This window comes from Phoxinus phoxinus (assembly GCF_949152265.1).
Source record: "Phoxinus phoxinus genome assembly, chromosome: 2".
Lineage (NCBI taxonomy): Eukaryota > Metazoa > Chordata > Actinopteri > Cypriniformes > Leuciscidae > Phoxinus > Phoxinus phoxinus.
Window position 1 is genome coordinate 2,091,677 of NC_136877.1, and position 20,200 is coordinate 2,111,876.

Consider the following 20,200-nt stretch of genomic DNA (forward strand, 5'->3'; position numbering starts at 1 on the left):
TGCTGCCAAGCTACCTATGTGTTATCATACAGAAAAGCAATGGGCTTTTTTATGCTCTCTGTGCCAAAGACTCGTACGGAAATGAGAAAGAAGGCATTTCTGTATTCTGCACCTTCAGCATGGAATACGTTACAAAAGTACTTAAAACTCAGTGAATTAATCTTGCTAAATGCATTTAAATCCAAAATGAAAGACGTAGAGTCAGATGCCTTAATATGTAAATGTTTTTAGAGTTTTTATACCCAAGGTCAAAGGCGATACTACCATAGAGAGGCCAAGGTCAACGGTAGGGCAGGGGGTGTGGCAAGGTCAAGAGGTCAAGGTTATTATTATAGGGCCATCAATCATTTTGACACTTGCAGGGGCATATATACTACTTATTGTAAAGTGTAACCAAACTAGATTTATTTAGGCCTATCTATTTATTTGTTGTTTTTAACATGTAAAGTCAGTGTCTATATAGGCACACATGAATATACACAGAAGTATGATTTATTATTATTATAAATAAATAAAAATGTTGGACAAGTATGAGAATAAATATAGCATACAATGATGGGTGTTGAACTTAGCAATCATTCGGACGGTAGTTGTTTCTCTTGTGGACGTCTATAAAAATAAAGATAAAACCGCATAAAACTCATGCATTGCAGATGGTGATTTATTCATGGAGAGTTTTGTGATCATACGAACCCGGGAACGCGTTTCTCACGTGCTCGGTCGCACGATTGTCTGTTGTAAATAAACTGTCATATGCTTGAATAATAATAATACATTTATATTTATATCCTACATATTATTTGATTGCTTAAATATACTGTTTAAAAATAGAACAAATAGACACGCTGTAGTTCTCTCTCTAAATGACATGTCAATTAAAAAGTGGAAATTAGCTTTTTTACAATAGGTGATGTGATCATAAAACTGCTTGGTTTACGTTTTTTATGTTTATAACTATATATAATAGGCTACATATTTTCCCTTTACAGTAGTAATTTTCACTATTCTTCACTTTTATATGAATTATATTATTAAGAAGGTACATTTTAAGTAGTAAGTGTAATTAGTAGCAAGTAGTAAGCTTGTCTGTACTACAGGAATACCTTAACATTTATACCTGTTTTTTCTATGAGTTCAGAAATTTTTATATATATGCAGGTATGCAGGTATGCACATGACATTTCTGACAGATCAAACCCACATTATAATGTCACAGGAGGCGGAGAGTAGCGCCGGAAGTGAACTTCATATAAAGGTGCTTCTTGGATCCAGAGTTTGTACATCTTTCATTCAGGCAAAATGTTGACCTACAAGGTGATCGTTTCTACTAGTAGACAGATTATCGCTGAGAAAACGAACAGCATTTTCCTGACGCTGATAGACTCAAATGATCAGAGCAGTGACAGAGTCCTGGTCAACAAATCTTTTCTTGGTGGTTTTGGCATTTTTGAAAGGGTAAGAACTTTAAAGACTTTTTATTTTTATTTTGAGTAATTATTATTTTTTTATTTCCATTATTATATAGGATACATTATTGATCAAATGTTTGGAAACATTACTATTTTTAATGTTTTTGTTAAGTCTCTTATGCTCACGAAGGCTGCATTTATTTGGTCAAAGGTAACAGTATTAGTATTAGCCTATGTGAAATTACAATTTAAAATAAGGGTTTTGCTTTTAAAATACTAAGTATAATTTATTCCTGTGATCAACAATTTTCAGCATCATTACTTCAGTCTTCAGCGTCACATGATCCTTCAGAAATCGATCTAATAGGCTATGCTGATTTATTATAAATTTTAGAAACAGTTTAATATTTTAAACTCCATCCATCCATCCATCTTCTTCCGCTTATCCGGGGCCGGGTCGCGGGGGCAGCAGTCTAAGCAGAGACACCCAGACTTCCCTCTCCCTAGACACTTCCTCCAGCTCTTCCGGGGGGACACCGAGGCGTTCCCAGGCCAGCCGGGAGACATAGTCTCTCCAGCGTGTCCTAGGTCTTCCTCGGGGTCTCCTCCCGGTGGGACGTGCCCGGAACACCTTTCCAGGAAGGCGTTCAGGAGGCATCCGGAACAGATGCCCGAGCCACCTCAGCTGACCCCTCTCGATGTGGAGGAGCAGCGGCTCTACTCTGAGCTCCTCCCGAGTGACCAAGCTCCTCACCCTATCTCTAAGGGATCGCCCAGCCACTCTGCGGAGAAAGCTCATTTCGGCCGCCTGTATCCGGGATCTTGTTCTTTCGGTCATGACCCAAAGCTCATGACCATAGGTGAGAGTAGGAACGTAGATTGACCGGTAAATCGAGAGCTTCGCCTTGCGGCTCAGCTCTTTCTTCACCACGACAGACCGGTACAACGACCGCATTACTGCAGCAGCTGCACCGATCCGTCTGTCAATCTCCCGTTCCATCCTTCCCTCACTCGTGAACAAGACCCCAAGATACTTAAACTCCTCCACTTGAGGCAGGAACTCTCCACCAACCTGAAGTGAGCAAGCCACCCTTTTCCGACTGAGGACCATGGCCTCAGATTTGGAGGTGCTGATTCTCATCCCAGCCGCTTCACACTCGGCTGCAAACCGTCCCAGTGCATGCTGAAGGTCCTGGTCTGTAGGGGCCAACACGACAACATCATCCGCAAAGAGCAGAGACGAAATCGTGTGGTCCCCGAACCTGACACCCTCCGGCCCCTGGCTGCGCCTAGAAATTCTGTCCATAAATATTATGAACAGAACCGGCGACAAAGGGCAGCCCTGCCGAAGTCCAACATGCACCGGGAACAAGTCTGACTTACTGCCGGCAATGCGAACCAAGCTCCTGCTCCGGTCGTATAGGGACCGGACAGCCCTTAGCAAAGGACCCCGGACCCCATACTCCCGGAGCACCCTCCACAGGCCGCCTCGAGGGACACAGTCGAATGCCTTCTCCAAATCCACAAAGCACATGTGGATTGGTTGGGCAAACTCCCATGAACCCTCCAGCACCCTGTAGAGGGTATAGAGCTGGTCCAGTGTTCCACGGCCGGGACGAAAACCGCACTGTTCCTCCTGAATCCGAGGTTCTACTATCGGCCGTAATCTCCTCTCCAGTACCCTAGCATAGACTTTCCCGGGGAGGCTGAGAAGTGTGATCCCCCTGTAGTTGGAACACACTCTCCGGTCCCCCTTCTTAAAAAGAGGGACCACCACCCCAGTCTGCCATCCCAGAGGTACTGTCCCCGACCGCCACGCGATGCTGCAGAGGCGTGTCAGCCAAGACAGCCCCGCAACATCCAGAGACTTGAGGTACTCAGGGCGGATCTCATCCACCCCCGGTGCCTTGCCACCGAGGAGTTTCTTGACTACCTCGGTGACTTCAGCTTGGGAGATGGACGAGTCAACCTCCGAGCCCTCAGCCTCTGCTTCCTCAATGGAAGACGTGACGGCGGGATTGAGGAGATCCTCGAAGTATTCCTTCCACCGTCCGACGACATCCCCAGTTGAGGTCAACAGCTGCCCACCTCCACTGTAAACAGCGTTGGTGGGGCACTGCTTCCCTCTCCTGAGTCGCCGGACGGTTTGCCAGAATCTCTTCGAGGCCAGCCGATAGTCATTTTCCATGGCCTCTCCGAACTCCTCCCAGGCCCGAGTTTTTGCCTCCACAACCACCCGGGCTGCAGTTCGCTTGGCCTGCCGGTACCCGTCAGCTGCCTCAGGAGTCCCACAAGCCAACCAGGCCCGATAGGACTCCTTCTTCAGCTTGACGGCATCCCTTACTTCCGGTGTCCACCACCGGGTTCGGGGATTGCCGCCTCGACAGGCACCGGAGACCTTACGGCCACAGCTCCGAGTGGCCGCTTCGACAATGGAGGTGGAGAACATGGTCCACTCGGACTCAATATCTCCAGCCTCCCTCGGGATCCGGTCGAAGCTCCGCCGGAGGTGGGAGTTGAAGATCTCTCTGACAGGAGACTCGGCCAAACGTTCCCAGCAGACCCTTACAGTACGCTTGGGTCTGCCGAGTCTGTCCAGCTTCCTCTTCCGCCATCGGATCCAACTCACCACCAGGTGGTGATCAGTTGACAGCTCCGCCCCTCTCTTTACCCGAGTGTCCAAGACATACGGCCATATTTTAAACTGTTTTCAGGATTCATTGATGAATAAAAAAGTAAAGAAGAACAGCATTTATTTAAAATAGAAAGCTTTTGTAATGATGTGCCCATTTTATTCTAGCTTCATGCTTTATTCTTTTTTAATCAACACATGGATGTGGGTAAATTTCATTAAAAAAAAAATTGTGCAAAAAAAAAAAAATTCTGAGGACACCACGTGTTAAAGATACATCTGCATTAGATTCAGAAACAGTCCTAAAGCTCGTCATGGGTCGACATTTCATTCAGTATAATTCTGTGTGTGTGTGTGTGTGTGTGTGTGTGTGTGTGTGTGTGTGTGTGTGTGTGTGTGTGTGTGTGTGTGTGTGTGTGTGTGTGTGTGTGTGTGTGTGTGTGTGTAAAATAGTTTATAATCTTCCCCTCCGCGGCAATGTTAGAGGAAGTTTTCCAGGACCTATATTCCCTGTTCTCTCTATCTAGAATTTCCCTCCCCCTTTTTAAAACCATACAAAAATTATTTACTGTCCACAGGTGTGCTCAAGTCAATGTTTGTCAGGACAGGGTCCGTCAGGTTGTAATCATTACAGTAATATTAGTGATGACCCAAAGAATATTGCAAACTTTTGAGAAAATTTTCCCAACGCTGTCTCACGACCAATTCGCATGAATTCATTCTAATTTGTCAATTCATAAAATATGTACTATTTAGCAATGCCTCAGACTAAAAGGCTTGAGTCATTGGACAAAACGGCATCGCGCTTCGAAAAAGCTCGTTTGCATGTTAAAAAAGTTAGATGACATATTTCAATTAGCTAGCTTGTATGTTTGCAAACAATTGTGAAATTAAAGTATTCTTTCGAGCTATGAACCGCGTACATGTGGCGCCATATGGGGAGGGCAGTGCGAACCTCCAAACTCCACCTGAGTCCGTTTCGCCCGATGCCTTTATGTCTGAGTCCATTTCGCCCGATGCCTTTATGTCTGAGTCCGTTTCGCCCGATGTCTTTATGTCTGATGCCTTTTCGCCCGATGCCTTTATGTCTGAGTCCGTTTCGCCCGATGCCTTTATGTCTGAGTCCGTTTCGCCCGATGCCTTTATGTCTGAGTCCGTTTTGCCCGATGTCTTTATGTCTGATGCCTTTTTGCCTGATGCCTTTATGTCTGATTCCGTTTCCCCCAATGCCTTTATGTCTGATGCTGTTTCGCCCGATGCCTTTATGTCTGATGCTGTTTCGCCCGATGCCTTTATGTCTGAGTCCGTTTCCCCCAATGCTTTTATGTCTGAGTCCGTTTCGCCCGATGCTTTTATGTCTGAGTCCGTTTCGCCCGATGCCTTTATGTCTGATGCCGTTTCGCCTGATGCTTTTATGTCTGAGTCCGTTTCGCCCGATGCCTTTATGTCTGAGTCCGTTTCACCCGATGTCTTTATGTCTGATGCCTTTTCGCCCGATGCCTTTATGTCTGAGTCCGTTTCCCCCAATGCCTTTATGTCTGATGCTGTTTCGCCCGATGTCTTTATGTCTGATGCTGTTTCGCCCGATGTCTTTATGTATGAGTCCGTTTCGCCCGATGCCTTTATGTCTGATGCCGTTTCGCCCGATGCCTTTATGTCTGATGCCGTTTCGCCCGATGCCTTTATGTCTGAGTCCGTTTCGCCCGATGCCTTTATGTCTGATGCCGTTTCGCCCGATGCCTTTATGTCTGATGCCGTTTCGCCCGATGCCTTTATGTCTGAGTCCGTTTCGCCCGATGCCTTTATGTCTGATGCTGTTTCGCCCGATACCTTTATGTCTGATGCCGTTTCGCCCGATGCTTTTATGTATGAGTCCGTTTCGCCCAATGCCTTTATATCTGAAACCGTTTCGCCCGATGCCTTTATGTATGAGTCCGTTTCGCCCGATGCCTTTATGTCTGATGCTGTTTCGCCCGATGCATTTATGTTTGATGCCGTTTCGCCCGATGCCTTTATGTATGAGTCCGTTTCGCCCGATGCCTTTATGTCTGATGCTGTTTCGCCCGATGCATTTATGTTTGATGCCGTTTCGCCCGATGCCTTTATCTATGAGTCCGTTTCGCCCGATGCCTTTATGTCTGATGCTGTTTCGCCCGATGCATTTATGTCTGATGCCGTTTCGCCTGATGCCTTTATGTCTGAGTCCGTTTCGTCCGATGCCTTTTAGTCTGAGTCCGTTTTGCTCGATGCCTTTATGTCTGATGCTTTTTTGTCTGAGGCTGTTTCATCTGATCCCTAATTGTATGAGACATGACATTGTTTTTCCTGAGACCTGAAGCTTTTCAGTCTGAGGCACGATGCCGTTTTGTCCAATGACTGAAGCCTTTTAGTCTGAGGCATGATGCCTTGTCTTCATATGACTGAGGTCTGAGGATGTCCAAAAATGTACACTGTACTCTACAAAGCTTTCGACACATTGGAAAACCAACTTTTATTTTAGGCACTTCAAAAAATTGGCTTTACCGACTTTACAGAATGTTTTAAAAATGGTGTACATAAACAGAAAAAGCTCAATCAAACTAAGTGGTATACTGTAAAAAATATGTCTAATAAAAGTTGTCATTAAAGGAGTTCTCCTTCGACATCCATGTGAAGAAGGACTTTGGAGACATTGTTCAGGTGAAACTTGAAAAGGAGAAAAACTATGGCCATTTTCAGTGGTTTTGTGGGCATATCAAAGTGAAAACACCCTATGGAAAACGCTTCGAGTTCCCCTGTCATTGCTGGATTGAAAATGAAAAGGAAGTGATTATCCGAGAAGGCACTGGTACGTGCATTTTAAATTAAGCATTATTATTTTAAAATGTTATGGTTCAGTTCAGTTGATATTGAATCACGTCTTAAATGCTGTCTTTTCTACGTGTAAAATGTGTGCTACATATTGCTTTGTGCATTCATTTAGCTCGATTGCCTCAGGATGAAACCAAATTGCTTGGAGAGAAAAGACGAGGAGAACTGGAATTACAACAGAAACAATTCAGGTTTGAAGAAACAATTACATTCTTGAACAAAATTCATTTGTTGCAGTTTTTTCTTTATGTATCACTATATACAGTTCAGTCTGCTTGACACAATAATATTGTACACATAGGTCCGTAGCAGCTGTGTGTGTGTCACACTCACGTTAGTTTAGACTCTCATCACCTCCCTTCGTCACTCATTTGTTGTCACGGACACTAATTATGCTCAGCTGTGCATTACCATCCATCATTATCACCTGTGTACTTTTTGAGTTCAGTGTCGTCTATGTTAAGTTGTGTGTTGCTCACCGTTTGCCATTCTGTTGGAGCGTTTGTGAATAAAGCTGTGTATTGGATTGTATTCTTCTTCCAGCAACCACCCGTGACAGAACACCGGACCAAACAAGTGAACGCGTTTGTAGAAATTTTCTGTTCAGGTTTCGTGTTCAGTCTTTGCATTTTGACCAAGGATTCAGGTGATGCCAAAGAGAATTTGCCATTGTTTGGATGATCGTCCCCCTGCTAAACGTTGGTGCGTTGGGCTTAGACAAGGAGGATTTCTATTTATCTCAATGTACAGTACTTGAACTGGACGCTGACTTGGATATGTGCTCGGTTTTGGAAAGTTTTCCCTCTTTTTAACCAGTTACCTGAGTTGTAAATGCCATGTCGCTAATCACTCTGGAAAAGCAAGAAAATTGTTTTCTGGCAATACTGAGACTTTTTAGAGTAGGCTATTCCCCAAAACAGACCACTGGTAACATAAAACATATTTTAACGATTGATTGCAATTTATTGCATTTTTGTAAAAGAAAAACACAAGACAACTGACAAAAGTCTTACTTGTAATTGTCTCAGCACATTAAATTGGGCTGTGAGAATTTTTTTTAAAACACTTCACCTTTAAATGTAATTCTTGGTGTTGGTCACATTAGTCTAGGCCAGGGGTGCCCAATCCTGCTCCTGCCGATCAACTGTCCTGCACAGTTCATTTCCAAGTCTAATCAAACACACCTGAAGCAACCAATTAAGGTCTTCAGGATCATTTGAAAATGAAAGGCAGGTGTGTTTGATTAGGGTTGGAGATGAACTGTGCAGGACAGTCAATCGGGCAGTAGCAGGATTGGGCACCCCTGGTCTAGACGAAGAAATGCCAACAAGGATCAAAATAGCTCAAACTCAGAATCAGGTAATGCAAAAAACAATGTTAAATAAACAAACAGTCTGCTGCACACAAACAATACCGGACAATAAGGTAACTGAAAACACAGAGCATGTAAACAAGATAACCAAACTAAAAGACTAACTGGTGTGATGATAGACTTTTGGAAACTAAAGGGGCTTTCACACTGGCAGTTTAGTTTGGAACGATGTACAGTTTGCATGAAAAATCGCTAATGTGAACGCTGTCATGCGGACCCGGGTGCGCACTGGGGTACCGAACCCGAGACTACCTAGAGGAGGTGGTCTGAGTTCGGTTGCTCCCGAACCGTGCCGCGGATTGCGTGAATGTGAAAGCAACACGAACTCGGGTGCGCACTTGTTCGGGAAGTAAAGTGAATCACTAATTTGAACGCTCTCATGCGGACCAAGACCTCCTCGAAGAGGTGGTCTCATTACGATTTCAAATTAACTCTGGAGCAGTTTGTTTGTGGTGAGAACGTGATCCGATCTCGAACAGACCCAACTGCCAAAGACCTGCGCATTTTTGGACTAAACCAGCTGCCGTAGTCAGCTGCGCTGTGCATTATGTTAGCAACATTAATGCACGCCTTCTCCTGAAGTGACTTCCGATGCGCCTTCGCCGCGTGCAGTGCATTAAAACATTAGTTTCAGGCCGCATCCTCGCTTCAATTTAAAATGGTATTGTTTGCCTAAAGTGGTGTAGACAAACTATGATAAAATATGACCAGGGATACAATCAGCCCACGCAGTCGTCTCTCCATACTAGTAAAAAGCGGCGTGTTGTCTGCTGGATTTTCCTCCTCTTTGTTTACTTCCAGGAGTTCTGTTGGAATTTCCCCAAACGTTAATTCTCAACTATCCAAGTGCAGTTATGGAAATATGTTCAAGACACATCTGGCCAACGAGTGATGTGGATGTTGTCACATGACTGCATTTTGGTTTGTTCATCAACTCATCAACTGATTCGGACCAGAGCAATCAGTGTGGTGTAGCCTAGAAATCTAGACGCACCCTAGCGGCAGCAAAATGTATTTTGCAGCCAGGGCAGTCTAGCCACTCTCCATAGACCTTCTAGCTGCAAAAAAACTAAATTGGGTCAGGTCAATCACGTCGTGTATAGAGTAGGCGGGGGCGGGCTTAACATATGACGACAGAGTTGCGACGGCTGTCACTTGAAAACAAAGAATGGCGGCTTTGAATCGGCTTTGGCCGTGACTCTGCAGGACTTGGAGTTAAGTTTTTCTTTAAGAAAAGAACGGCACTTAAGTCATTCTAAAAAAAGGAAAAAGTGTTCGGAGTTTTGCTGGACCGGATCTTTGCCGCTCTGACTACGTCACCTTCTTCGTTGCTCTGGTTGGTTGTAGCGCTATCCTATTGCGTGCAGAGGGATTTTGAGAGACAACCGCCCCTCGGATTAAGCCGCGTCTATGGAGAGTTGCCAGACTAAACATCTTGATGTAAGTCTGGCTTGCCAGGCTAAGTGTGGTGTGAAAAGGAACCAAAACGCCTGAAAAATGCCACAAAGTATTATTTTTCGCCCTTGGTCCGGACCAAATGAACCGAACTACAGATGTGAATGCACCCTAAGACAAAGGACCAGGAAGCTGACAGTAAACAAACTAAAAGTCCATGAAAGTGAAACTTAACATAAGTGTACATGACAGTGTAACGGTTTAAGTAAATGTTGTCATTTTTCTTGTTGAAGCTGGAAGGAGTGGCGCGAAGGCTACCCCAAGGGCATGGATCATCTTCTTCCAGAAGTTCAGTTCGATGCAGCAAAAACCTTTGAGTTGGATTTCAATTTCCTGAAAGCGTAAGTTTGTCATGGCCACAGTTCTTGTTGATTTGATAATGAGATTTTCCTCAGTTCTCCAGAACGAAATTTGTGCATATAGTGTTCATGTCTTTAATTATACAGTATGCACTCTTTTTCAGCATTGTGGAATCATTTCTTAACCAATTTAAAGGTTTCATTAATTCCTGGAAAGACATGGCTGATTTTGAAAAGATATTGGAATATTTTAATATCAAGAACACTCTACTAGGTTTGTTTCTTCATTTAAACAAACACTTTATATCCAAAACCACAATTGTTTTGAGAAACCAACAATGCAGAGGCACATTTTTTTCATACATGTAAAGCCTTTGACTGTTGACTAAATTTTCCCCTGTAAATTCTGGACAGAGAACGTGATGCAAGACTGGAGAAAGGATTACATGTTCGGCTATCAGTTTTTGAATGGCTGCAATCCTGTCATGATCAAGAAGTGCACGGAGATTCCAGACAAGTTTCCAGTCACACATGAGATGGTGAAGAGCTTTCTGAAGAGAGGTGTCACTCTACAAGAGGAAATAAAGGTCAGAAACTTTAAGAAATAAATCACTTGAACAGTCGGTCAGTTATCATTTTCAAGAATTGCTTGTATTCTGACATCCTTCACATAATTTAGTTTACATAAATGACTCAAATCAATGTTATTTAACCCATGAACTATTAGTTCTAAACTTTGCACCTGTGTACATGTTTACAGGCAGGAAACATCTACATAGTGGATTATGAAATACTGAAGGGAGTGCCAACATCCAGCGATCTGGTCTTTTTGACTGCACCGCTCTGCCTGCTGTACAAGAACAGATTGGACCAAATTGTGCCAATTGCCATTCAGGTATCTGTCCCATATATAATCAGTATCAAATGAAAACATAAATTAAAAATGAAAATGCTTCAGCTGTGAATCTACTCACTGAAGTAACAATGTCTTGCTTGGCTTTATTATTTCTAAATCAGCTCAGTCAAACCCCAGGGGAAAAGAGCCCAATCTTTCTCCCGAGTGATAATGAATATGATTGGATGCTTGCCAAGATGTGGGTGAAATCTGCCGACTTCATTGTACACCAGTTGGTCACGCACCTTCTCAAGACACATCTGACATCAGAGGTTTTTGAAGTGGCCATGTACAGACAGCTCTCTAAAGTCCATCCTGTATACAAGGTACATGTCTCTCAATACACAGTCATGATATTTAGATTCAGGGCTAAACTGAATATTGTGGTTTCACACATGTCAATTTACCGAGGAAGGGTTGCTGGTTCTGATATCCTTGCCTTTTTGACATCCATGGTTTAATGCTGTTAACCAAAAACCTCCAGGGAATGACATCACTTTTGCAGTTTCAGGTTTTTATGATTTAATGCACATGTTTAAATGCTTCTTACAGTTACTGAAACCTCATGTTCGGTTCACAATTGCAATTAATGCAGCGGCCCGTGAAAAACTCATCAGTGAAAACGGGATCATCAGCAAGGTAGCTTTACACCTAATTTAATATATATATACACACATAAACAGCATATTCAAGTCAAGTCAAGTCATCTTCATTTATATAGCGCTTTTAACAATGTATTGCTTCAAAGCGGCTTTACAGTGACAAACGGATAATTTAAGGTAACATAGATTGTTTTGGCTTTATAGTGGTTCTTGAATAAAGATATTTTCCAGCTAAAGTTAGTTTTGATTGATTCACTTCCATCGCAACGATCATTAGTTATTAAAATAGAGACCGCTAAGACGATAGCGGTTCTCTCTACACAGACTTTAAACACGAACCTGTGAGAAACGCTGATGGCACTAACGTGCGCATTAAGAATTAATTCAATAGTTGTGCGCATTTGAATATACTATGTGCGCAGGTTTGTAATTCCCTACAAACCAAGCCTTAACAAACTACTTGTCTGGCCTTAATTTTTTATACAGAATTTTATCACTTCGGGGTAGATACGCGAAACCAAAATTATCCCCAGAATGCTTTATCTGTAGAGTGGTAAAGGGATTCTCCATAGGGAGAGGCTAGTTGGCACTTCAGCACTGCGTTGTCATCGGGTCCAGGCGAAGGTCCTTCCTCAGATCTGGATACGGCCTGGATCCGGCAGGCTGCGGTAAACCTCGGGATAAACAAAGACACTAAAATTAGCGTAGCTGCCATTCTTCTTATGATGTAACGAGTACATCAGGATTTAAGGGAAGTGTTCCCAGTTCCGGCTGACCTAATCTATGCAGCCTAACATTGAGTTATAGAAGTCTATAATGTGTTATGTGAATGCTAGGTCAAAGAGATGTGTCATTAATCTAGCTTTGAACTGACAGAGTGTGTCTGCTTCCCGGACAATGGTAGGAAGACTGTTCCAAAGTTTTGGTGCTAAAGGGGAAAAGGATCTACCGCCAGCAGTCGAATTTAAAATTCTTGGTATTATTAACTGGCCGGAATTTTGAGATCGCAATAGACGTGAAGGACTTTAATGCGTTAAGAGCATATTGCTAGGATTCAAAGCAATTCTATTCATATTTGATTATTTAGTCTTTGTCAGACCTAAGTAGTTCCTACATTTCAAAAGGTCAAAGAGTAGCCTAAATAAGTGCTGAAAATATTTAGGCAAAATATGAACTGAATTCTTGATATCCACAGATTAGTAGCCTCTCTGCAAATGGGATGTCTGAAGTGATTAAAAAGGCCATGGAGACTTTAACCTACGAGTCCCTGTGCTTCCCTGAGACCATAGAAGATCGAGGAATGAAAGATGTGCCCAAGTACTATTATAGAGATGATGGCATGATGATCTGGGAGGCAATACACAGGTAGGTGTAGCAACAGTTCAGATCTTGTACTACTAGTGCAAAAGTACAAATTACTCCACATACACTCCAATAAAAAGTTATTTACATTAATTTTGTCATATTTTTCATCTTCCTAGTTTTGTGTCTGATGTGGTCGAGATCTACTATGAGAGCGATGAGACCGTTAAAAGAGATGTGGAGATTCAAAGATTTGTTAAGGATGTTTCCTTTGGCATGAATAATTCTGACAGTGAGTACAGTTACAGTTGTAAACGCAGGTACAATTGCTTAATATATGGGAGAGTGTTGCTATAGAGTGATGATATTGATTGCAATAGCTAGCACTTCAAAGTCAATACCAAATCAAAACTAGTTAGCACATTATTTGTAATTGAAAAGGTTTAATGACAAAATATGATTATGGTTACACTTAAAATAGTTACAAAATAGATGTATGAGATGCTAAAAACTTCTACCATTAATTGTACACAGCATATATGTAAAATGTTGCCTGAGATATAGAAAGAGAGGGAAAGAGAAAGTGTAGAGATTTAGAGACAAAGAAAAGAGAGAGAGAGAGAGAGACCCAAGAAAGGGATCCAAAGATATAGAGACAGAGCGACTGTTACAATCTTCTTTTATCCTTTCCCTGACCATGTGACTAAAACCCAAATGTGAGATGTTCAAACTGACCAATCAGATTATTACAACTTCCCCCATCGTACTAAAGGTGTGACGATTAGAAGACACCCAATGTCCACATATCTTGGTCTACAGGCCTTGAGCACTATCAGCACCTCTTTGTCTTTAGGAATCCAAATGGTCCTTGGTGTAAGAAGGAGGGGGGTCGAAACAGTAAAAGCAAATGTCTTTGTTCATTTCAGTAAAGGCAAATATCTTTGTTCATTTTCAAATATCTTTGATTATTTTCAGCCGTACAATTACCCCCACCACAGCTGATGACTCTATCAAGTGGATTTGATCGGTTCTTATCAGTACATCCAAAAAGTCTCATCCTCAAAAGAACAGGTACTTAATCTGAGAGCAAACTATTGTTCTTCTTTCTGAGGCAGGACACATGATGTGAACTTGGGTAGAAGGGATCTTGTCATTTAAAAGACCATATAGTGCAACAAACAGCAAAAGCATACATATGGCATTTGTCATTGGTCAGAGGTTTAATATGGTCAGATACAAATGTGTCTCTGGCAAAAAGCCCTCAATTTGATGTACTTATAAAGCTAGTCACGAATAAAAGATCTTACAAGCTCTTATTTTTTTTTCATTAAGAGTATAAGCAAAATATCACTGTAACCAAACACATAGATTAATTTGAATTAATGTCCAAAAACATTAATTCAAACAAGTCAAATGTGACATAAAACAAATACCCAGAAATCAAATAAGTTTCTGCAATGTTTCAAAAGCATTAATGAGAATACAAATATTTGTACTTGGGCAAATTTGAGAAATACTGACATACATTTTGATATTTAACTTGGTGAGACAAATTATTACTTAAGTGCAGGGGTAGGGAACGTTGGTCCTGGAGAGCCATAGCCCTGCAGAGTTTAGCTCCAACCCTGAAAAAAACTCACCTGATTGTAGCCTTAATGATCCTAAAGACATTGATTAGCTGGTTCAGGTGTGTTTGATTAGGGTTGGAACTAAACTCTGCAGGGCTATGGCTCTCCAGGACCGACGTTCCCTACCCCTGGATTAAGTAAATCCAAAGAAAAACCAAACAAACAATTACTGTATGAAATTCACAGTTATAATTCAGTCTAGATTTAAAGACTTGTATGCATTACATTTTGTGAGGCTGAATCGGATAGATGCTGATTTGACTGTGTGTGGAAATCAAATGATGTCATCTATGTGGCTGCACTGCAATGGATCCCAGGTTTCCTGAGCGTGGGGCTTAGTTAGGCCTCCTCTTGGTATTAAAGAGTCGTCATGTTGAGGCCTCTGCTCATAGAGCTTGGCCAGGCAGTTTGTTAAGTTGTTAGGCTCTCGTTGATTCTTCTTGGATACTGAGAGCTTTGTTAAGCCTCCTCTCACGGTATATTTATTTAATAGGAGTGTGACGAGAGACGAGACACGAGATTGGATTCACAAGAACGAGACGAGATTTTTGCACAATATTTGATAGAAATCCTCAATGACAAAATTCATGACTGGAAAAATAGTCTGTGGGTGGATTTTGAAATGTTTTAATTAAATCATCTTGTAATGAATGTCATTTCAGTTCTACTTTATGAGTATGAATTATCAAATACATTGAAATACAACAATATACAAGCAGTGTAAAGGTTTTACCACAAACTCAACTGGCTTCTCTCAAGTATGATTTCACACGGGTCTCTTCAGACCTTACTGTACATTATGAGCTTCCAGAACTTGCTATGGGAGGGAATGTGGCCAGGGCACCGGGGTTACACCCCTACTCTTTATGAGAAGTGCCATGGGATTTTTAATGACCACAGAGAGTGTCCCCATCACTATACTGGGGTGTTAGGACCCACACAGACCACAGGGTGAGCGCCCCCTGCTGGCCTCACTAACAGCTCTTCAAGCAGCAACCTGGTTTTCTCAGGAGGTCTCCCATCCAGGTACTAACCAGACTCAGCCCTGCTTAGCTTCAGTGGGCAACCACTCTTGGGCTACAGGGTGATATGGCTGCTGGATAATTAACCCTTAAATGTGTGCACAAGTTAAATGCGTACTGCCACTGTTTTCAGTGTTTCCAGAGTCTCTGAAAACTCGAGCGGAGTTAGTCAAGTACCTGACCGTTGTGATATTCAACACCTCAGCACAACATGCTGCTGTCAACTTTGGACAGGTGAGATTACACACTTTCATATAATCTGCAGGAGTGTTACAAATTGCTTGGCAAAATTCTGGATAATATCTATAAGCTAATATCTGTGAGTAAACTTTTATGTTCCAGTTTGACTGGTATGGCTGGATCCCCAACAGTCCTACCACCATGCGCAAGCCGCCTCCAGAACAGAAGGGCAAAGTGGATATGGACTATATCATGGAGAGTCTGCCTGATCTCGGACGTTCCAGTATGGCTCTAGGAACAGCTTGGGCCCTCAGTCAGTTCCAGAAGAACGAGGTTTGATTTTGATTTGGTCTGGATTCACTTTCCACTTAAAATTGTACCAAACATGACGGCAGTTTAGTCTAAATCAATGTGAAAAAGAATGAACCTGTTCCTAACTGAGGGTACAGAGCATAACCCTCGGATCATTTTGATCCGAAACTATATATTTTTTAAATTAAAAAAATTGAGTGTTAATTTGAGGGGTCCAAGACCCTGGGACTTTTGTTGGACTTGAAACATGAATACACAAAACAATTGAATGAATTTGAGGAGTCCTGTGAATTCAAAAAAGCTTCATAGAGCGAATAGGCCATCTAGTGGCAAGAGTCATGACATATCTTGTTATATTTTTTTTCACAAGAGGTCGGCAAATACACCCAATGTATGATATTTTGAATTTAAGTTGAAATAATGTGAGGAATATGCTTAAAATTGCATTAAAAATAGAAAAAAAATTATCAGAATTAAATAAAATAAGCTTTCTGGGGAAAAAAAAACATAATTTTGAGAGAAATGCCAAAGAAACTTATAGGCTCAACTTATATGCTCTATGTAGGCTCAAACACATTTTAAATTATTCTTATTGTTGTAGATTGTTTTCTTTCTACAGTGTATGTTTTCTGCGGCACTGCCAACGAATACTATGTATTTTAAGTCAGGTAGAGCAATTAATTTAACTGAACCTTTGCTAAGTACCATTTTAAAAACATCATCATGTTTGGGGAGTAACAGAAAGTTTATATATTCTTTTAATGGTGTTATGTATATAAAATATTAGGAGCTCTGATCTGTTATTGTACAGTATAAATCATAATAATAACTGCGCTGTTCAATTTTATTCTGCATATAAAGAAGAGTGCAGCCAAAACCTGAGAATGAAACGTCTACACTATATATTATGTGCCACATTCACACTTTTATGTCCACACATTTTAAAATTCAAAACAGTGTTGAATAAGAAATCCATATGTAATACAATTCTTCCAATCCTTACAGGCAAGCTTTTGCTCTTCTCTAGTGTTAGATAATGGATGGTCCGGTGTGTTTGGATAGTTTTAAACTAAATTATCTAAAAGTCATAGAGATAATTAATCTTTTTTCTGGAGCACGTATACAGTGACAGTTAATTTATGTTTTGATTATCCATAATATGGATTATGATTTGAAAATCCCCAATTCCTTTGTTTGTTTTATAAGCTTGTCTGAGTGATTGACAGAAACGAAGGGGGCGGAGCTTAGAGAAGGGTCAGTTTATCTTGTAAAAAGAAAGAAAGATGTTGTTCTGCTTTCTGAAGAACTTACTTTTCCCCCAGCTGTACTTAGGCATGTATCCAGAAATGTGCTTCACAGAGCAACCAGTGAAGGAAGCCATCAAGACTTTCCGCAAGAACCTAGAGGAGGTGACCAACACCATCAAGAGCCGGAATAAGGGATTAGCCATTGAATATGGTTATTTGTCCCCAGACAAAATCCCCAACAGTGTGGCAATTTGAAAACATATTTTGCCAGGCCTATATATAATGTTTACTGCTTATGTGTGCTTGACAGAGAAAAAGAGAACAACAGCTCTACTTAAAATATGAAGTATTGTAAAACACAGAGTATTCTGCCTTTTGAGGCGATTTATAGACATTATATTTTATTACTCTTTGTATTTGACTGTTAAAGGGAAGTAAGGGATATTACTTTGTAATGCCATCTGTGCATGTATGTATCTTCTCTGAGGGGTGATTGTCTGGTTCACGCCAGGAAAGCAAAACACTTTATTTGACTAAAGAGCTAAGCTTGTGTTATAATCCATTTATTATTGTCTTTTTTATTATTATTTTCTTTAATCATATAAACTTATATCCATATATGGTATTAATTTACTCATCTTTTGATTCATTTATTCATATTCTTTATTGCTCAGATGATCTATTGTTTGTAGTCTATTTTAAATCATCATTTAACTTTATATTGATTTTGTGCTGATTATCTTGTATGGTTGTTACGTGTGCTTTTCCCCCGCTGAGAGCTCTCATAATAAAGAAAGATTTAGTAGAATAAAGATAAATAAGCTTTTACATTACATCTTATACTGAGATATTGTTTTTTTTTTGTGATCTTATGACAAATGTTTTATTTTAATAACATTTCTGTGAACAGATACAATAATTAGGGGTTCAAGCACATAGTGCTGAAACCCTATTGTTATTGTTAATTTTTCCATGATGCAGCATTCTCCTCTAAAACTGATCAGGCAGACCGAACCGTAAGTCATAGAGACTTGAAACTTTGGGGGCTGGTAGTACTCACACCGCCTACAACGTCAGCAAGGCACGCTCCGATCGGCCTGACGGGGGCGCTACAGCGGTCAAAAGTACGAAACGGCTCATAACTCCTAAACCGCTAGGCGTAGGCTCAAGTGTCTTACATCGTTGGAATCCTTGGCTCAAGGCGGACGAGACGCATGCCTCGGATTGGCTCGCCCTTCGGGCGCCAATTTCGAGTAAATTCCGTTTTTTTTTTTTAAACCTACTTTTGCGAACTACTCCTAGGTTTTTGGCCTGATCGGAACCAAACCACTGCAGAAAAAATTCTCTGGAGTCTGACTGTCAATAATCATTAAAAAAAAAATCTGAATTTCAATTGACGGTTGCTAAGGGGAACCAAAATGTTTAATGGCACCAGAGACACTTTTACCTAAACGGTTATAACTTGTGAACGGAAAGAGATATTTTCGCTAAACTTGGGACACATGTTCATGAACTCAATCTGAGGTCACATAAAACAATAGCGATGATTGGCCACTTGGTGGCGCTATAACAGGAAAAACAATCATGAAAATGGGTATAACCACATACAACCCTTAGTCCGATGAAAATTGGCATGCAGTGTCTTTGTCCAGGGTGCCATGATAGTGTATGACAACATTGGTGTATCTCAAAAAACTCAGTATACGTCATCGGCACAATGCCCTGAAGGAGCCTGAGAAGCTTCAAGACAGAATTTTTCACGAGAGTGACCTCCTTAGACTCCTGAATCCTTGCCGAGTCTAGCGATACCAAACATGCCATGTTTCGCCTTATGGTTTGTGTAATGGTGTCATTTAGCGCTTAAAAAACTTGCGATTCTCTTCGAAGCCGTTAGTCCAATCGAGACAAAAACACCACAGGAAATTTAAAACATAGGTCAATAGCTAAACAATAACACCCAAATGTCAAAATTATGATAGGAACTGACAAAAATAAAATCCAATCAATGTCACCTATGGATCATTTTTATGCTGTCATAAATATAAGTGTCTAAACTTCAAAACGAAATGAGATATTTACAACAAGTTTGACACAGATATGTATGGGCACACTTTGAGGACACCTAATAAAAGTGGTGGAGATCAGGCAATGCTTTAACTGTCAAAAAACTTTCAAAACATATTTTTCCTAAGTAAATTGCCTGTATTGGCTGTAAATGGTCTTTTCCATCTATGATCTAAGTTTATTTGTTTATTTGGATACCCATTAGCCACTACCTAGGCAGTGGGTACTCTTCCTGGGGTCCCAACAAGTAAAACATACAAAACTACATTTAATCAACAACAATAAAAAGTCAAGTCAATGAGACATATCCAACATTCATTCCAAATATGAAAATCAATAATTTACTATAGCCTATAGGCTATTGTGCCATTAAATGTTCCTTTAAATATTTTTTTAAACTTGAAAAATGTGTAGATCAATGTAATCATTCCATATTTTCATTCCTCTATACATTACAGTCCATTGTTTTGCAGTTGTTTTAGAAAGAGGAAATAAAAAAGCATCCCGTATATGCATGATGCCTGCTGTTAAAATTATGACTCCTACTATACAAAAGTTGAGATTACAGGACATTAGGAACTCTAGACACATATTTCGAAATATTTCTTATAAAACAAAGAGACAGTCTCTTGACAGAGAGACAATCCTTCACCAGTGCATTCTTATTATGTGCCCTTCTATTACAGTTTAAAGATAGTCGTGTCACTCTGTTCTGGACTGAATTGTTATTTTTCGATGTCAATTTTTTGTCTTCACTCGACCACACCACTGGACAATAATCTAACCAAGGGCCATTGTTTGCACAATTTTAGAAATACAGTTGTAACCCGGGTTACCCAGGCCACCAGTAAATGAGTTGAGTTGGAAAAAGTTAAGAAAAAGAAAGAATTTAAGTATTCTAGAAAGGAACGCGATTCATCCAATCACTGAT

At 41.0% G+C, this 20,200-nt stretch overlaps 1 protein-coding gene across 1 annotated transcript; it reads left to right on the plus strand.

The window, feature by feature from the left end:
* Positions 1-7,008: 7,008 nt before the first annotated feature.
* Positions 7,009-17,582, plus strand: LOC306992383 (polyunsaturated fatty acid 5-lipoxygenase-like). Its single transcript, XM_079601194.1, has 13 exons — positions 7,009-7,082; positions 9,952-10,059; positions 10,182-10,291; positions 10,432-10,604; positions 10,778-10,912; positions 11,035-11,238; positions 11,465-11,551; positions 12,710-12,879; positions 12,996-13,108; positions 13,792-13,887; positions 15,600-15,700; positions 15,809-15,979; positions 17,281-17,582. The coding sequence occupies exons 2-13, from the start codon at positions 9,986-9,988 to the stop codon at positions 17,458-17,460; spliced, it is 1,614 nt and encodes a 537-aa protein (XP_079457320.1). The 5' UTR covers positions 7,009-7,082; positions 9,952-9,985; the 3' UTR covers positions 17,461-17,582.
* The last annotated feature ends 2,618 nt before the right edge of the window (positions 17,583-20,200 follow it).

Coding starts and splice junctions, on each gene's coding strand:
- LOC306992383 (XM_079601194.1), top strand. CDS start 9,986: ATGGATCATCTTCTTCCAGAAGTTCAGTTCGATGCAGCAAAAACCTTT. Junction 12,880..12,995: donor ATCTGGGAGGCAATACACAG/GTAGGTGTAGCA, acceptor TCATCTTCCTAG/TTTTGTGTCTGATGTGGTCG. Junction 15,701..15,808: donor CTGCTGTCAACTTTGGACAG/GTGAGATTACAC, acceptor TTTATGTTCCAG/TTTGACTGGTATGGCTGGAT.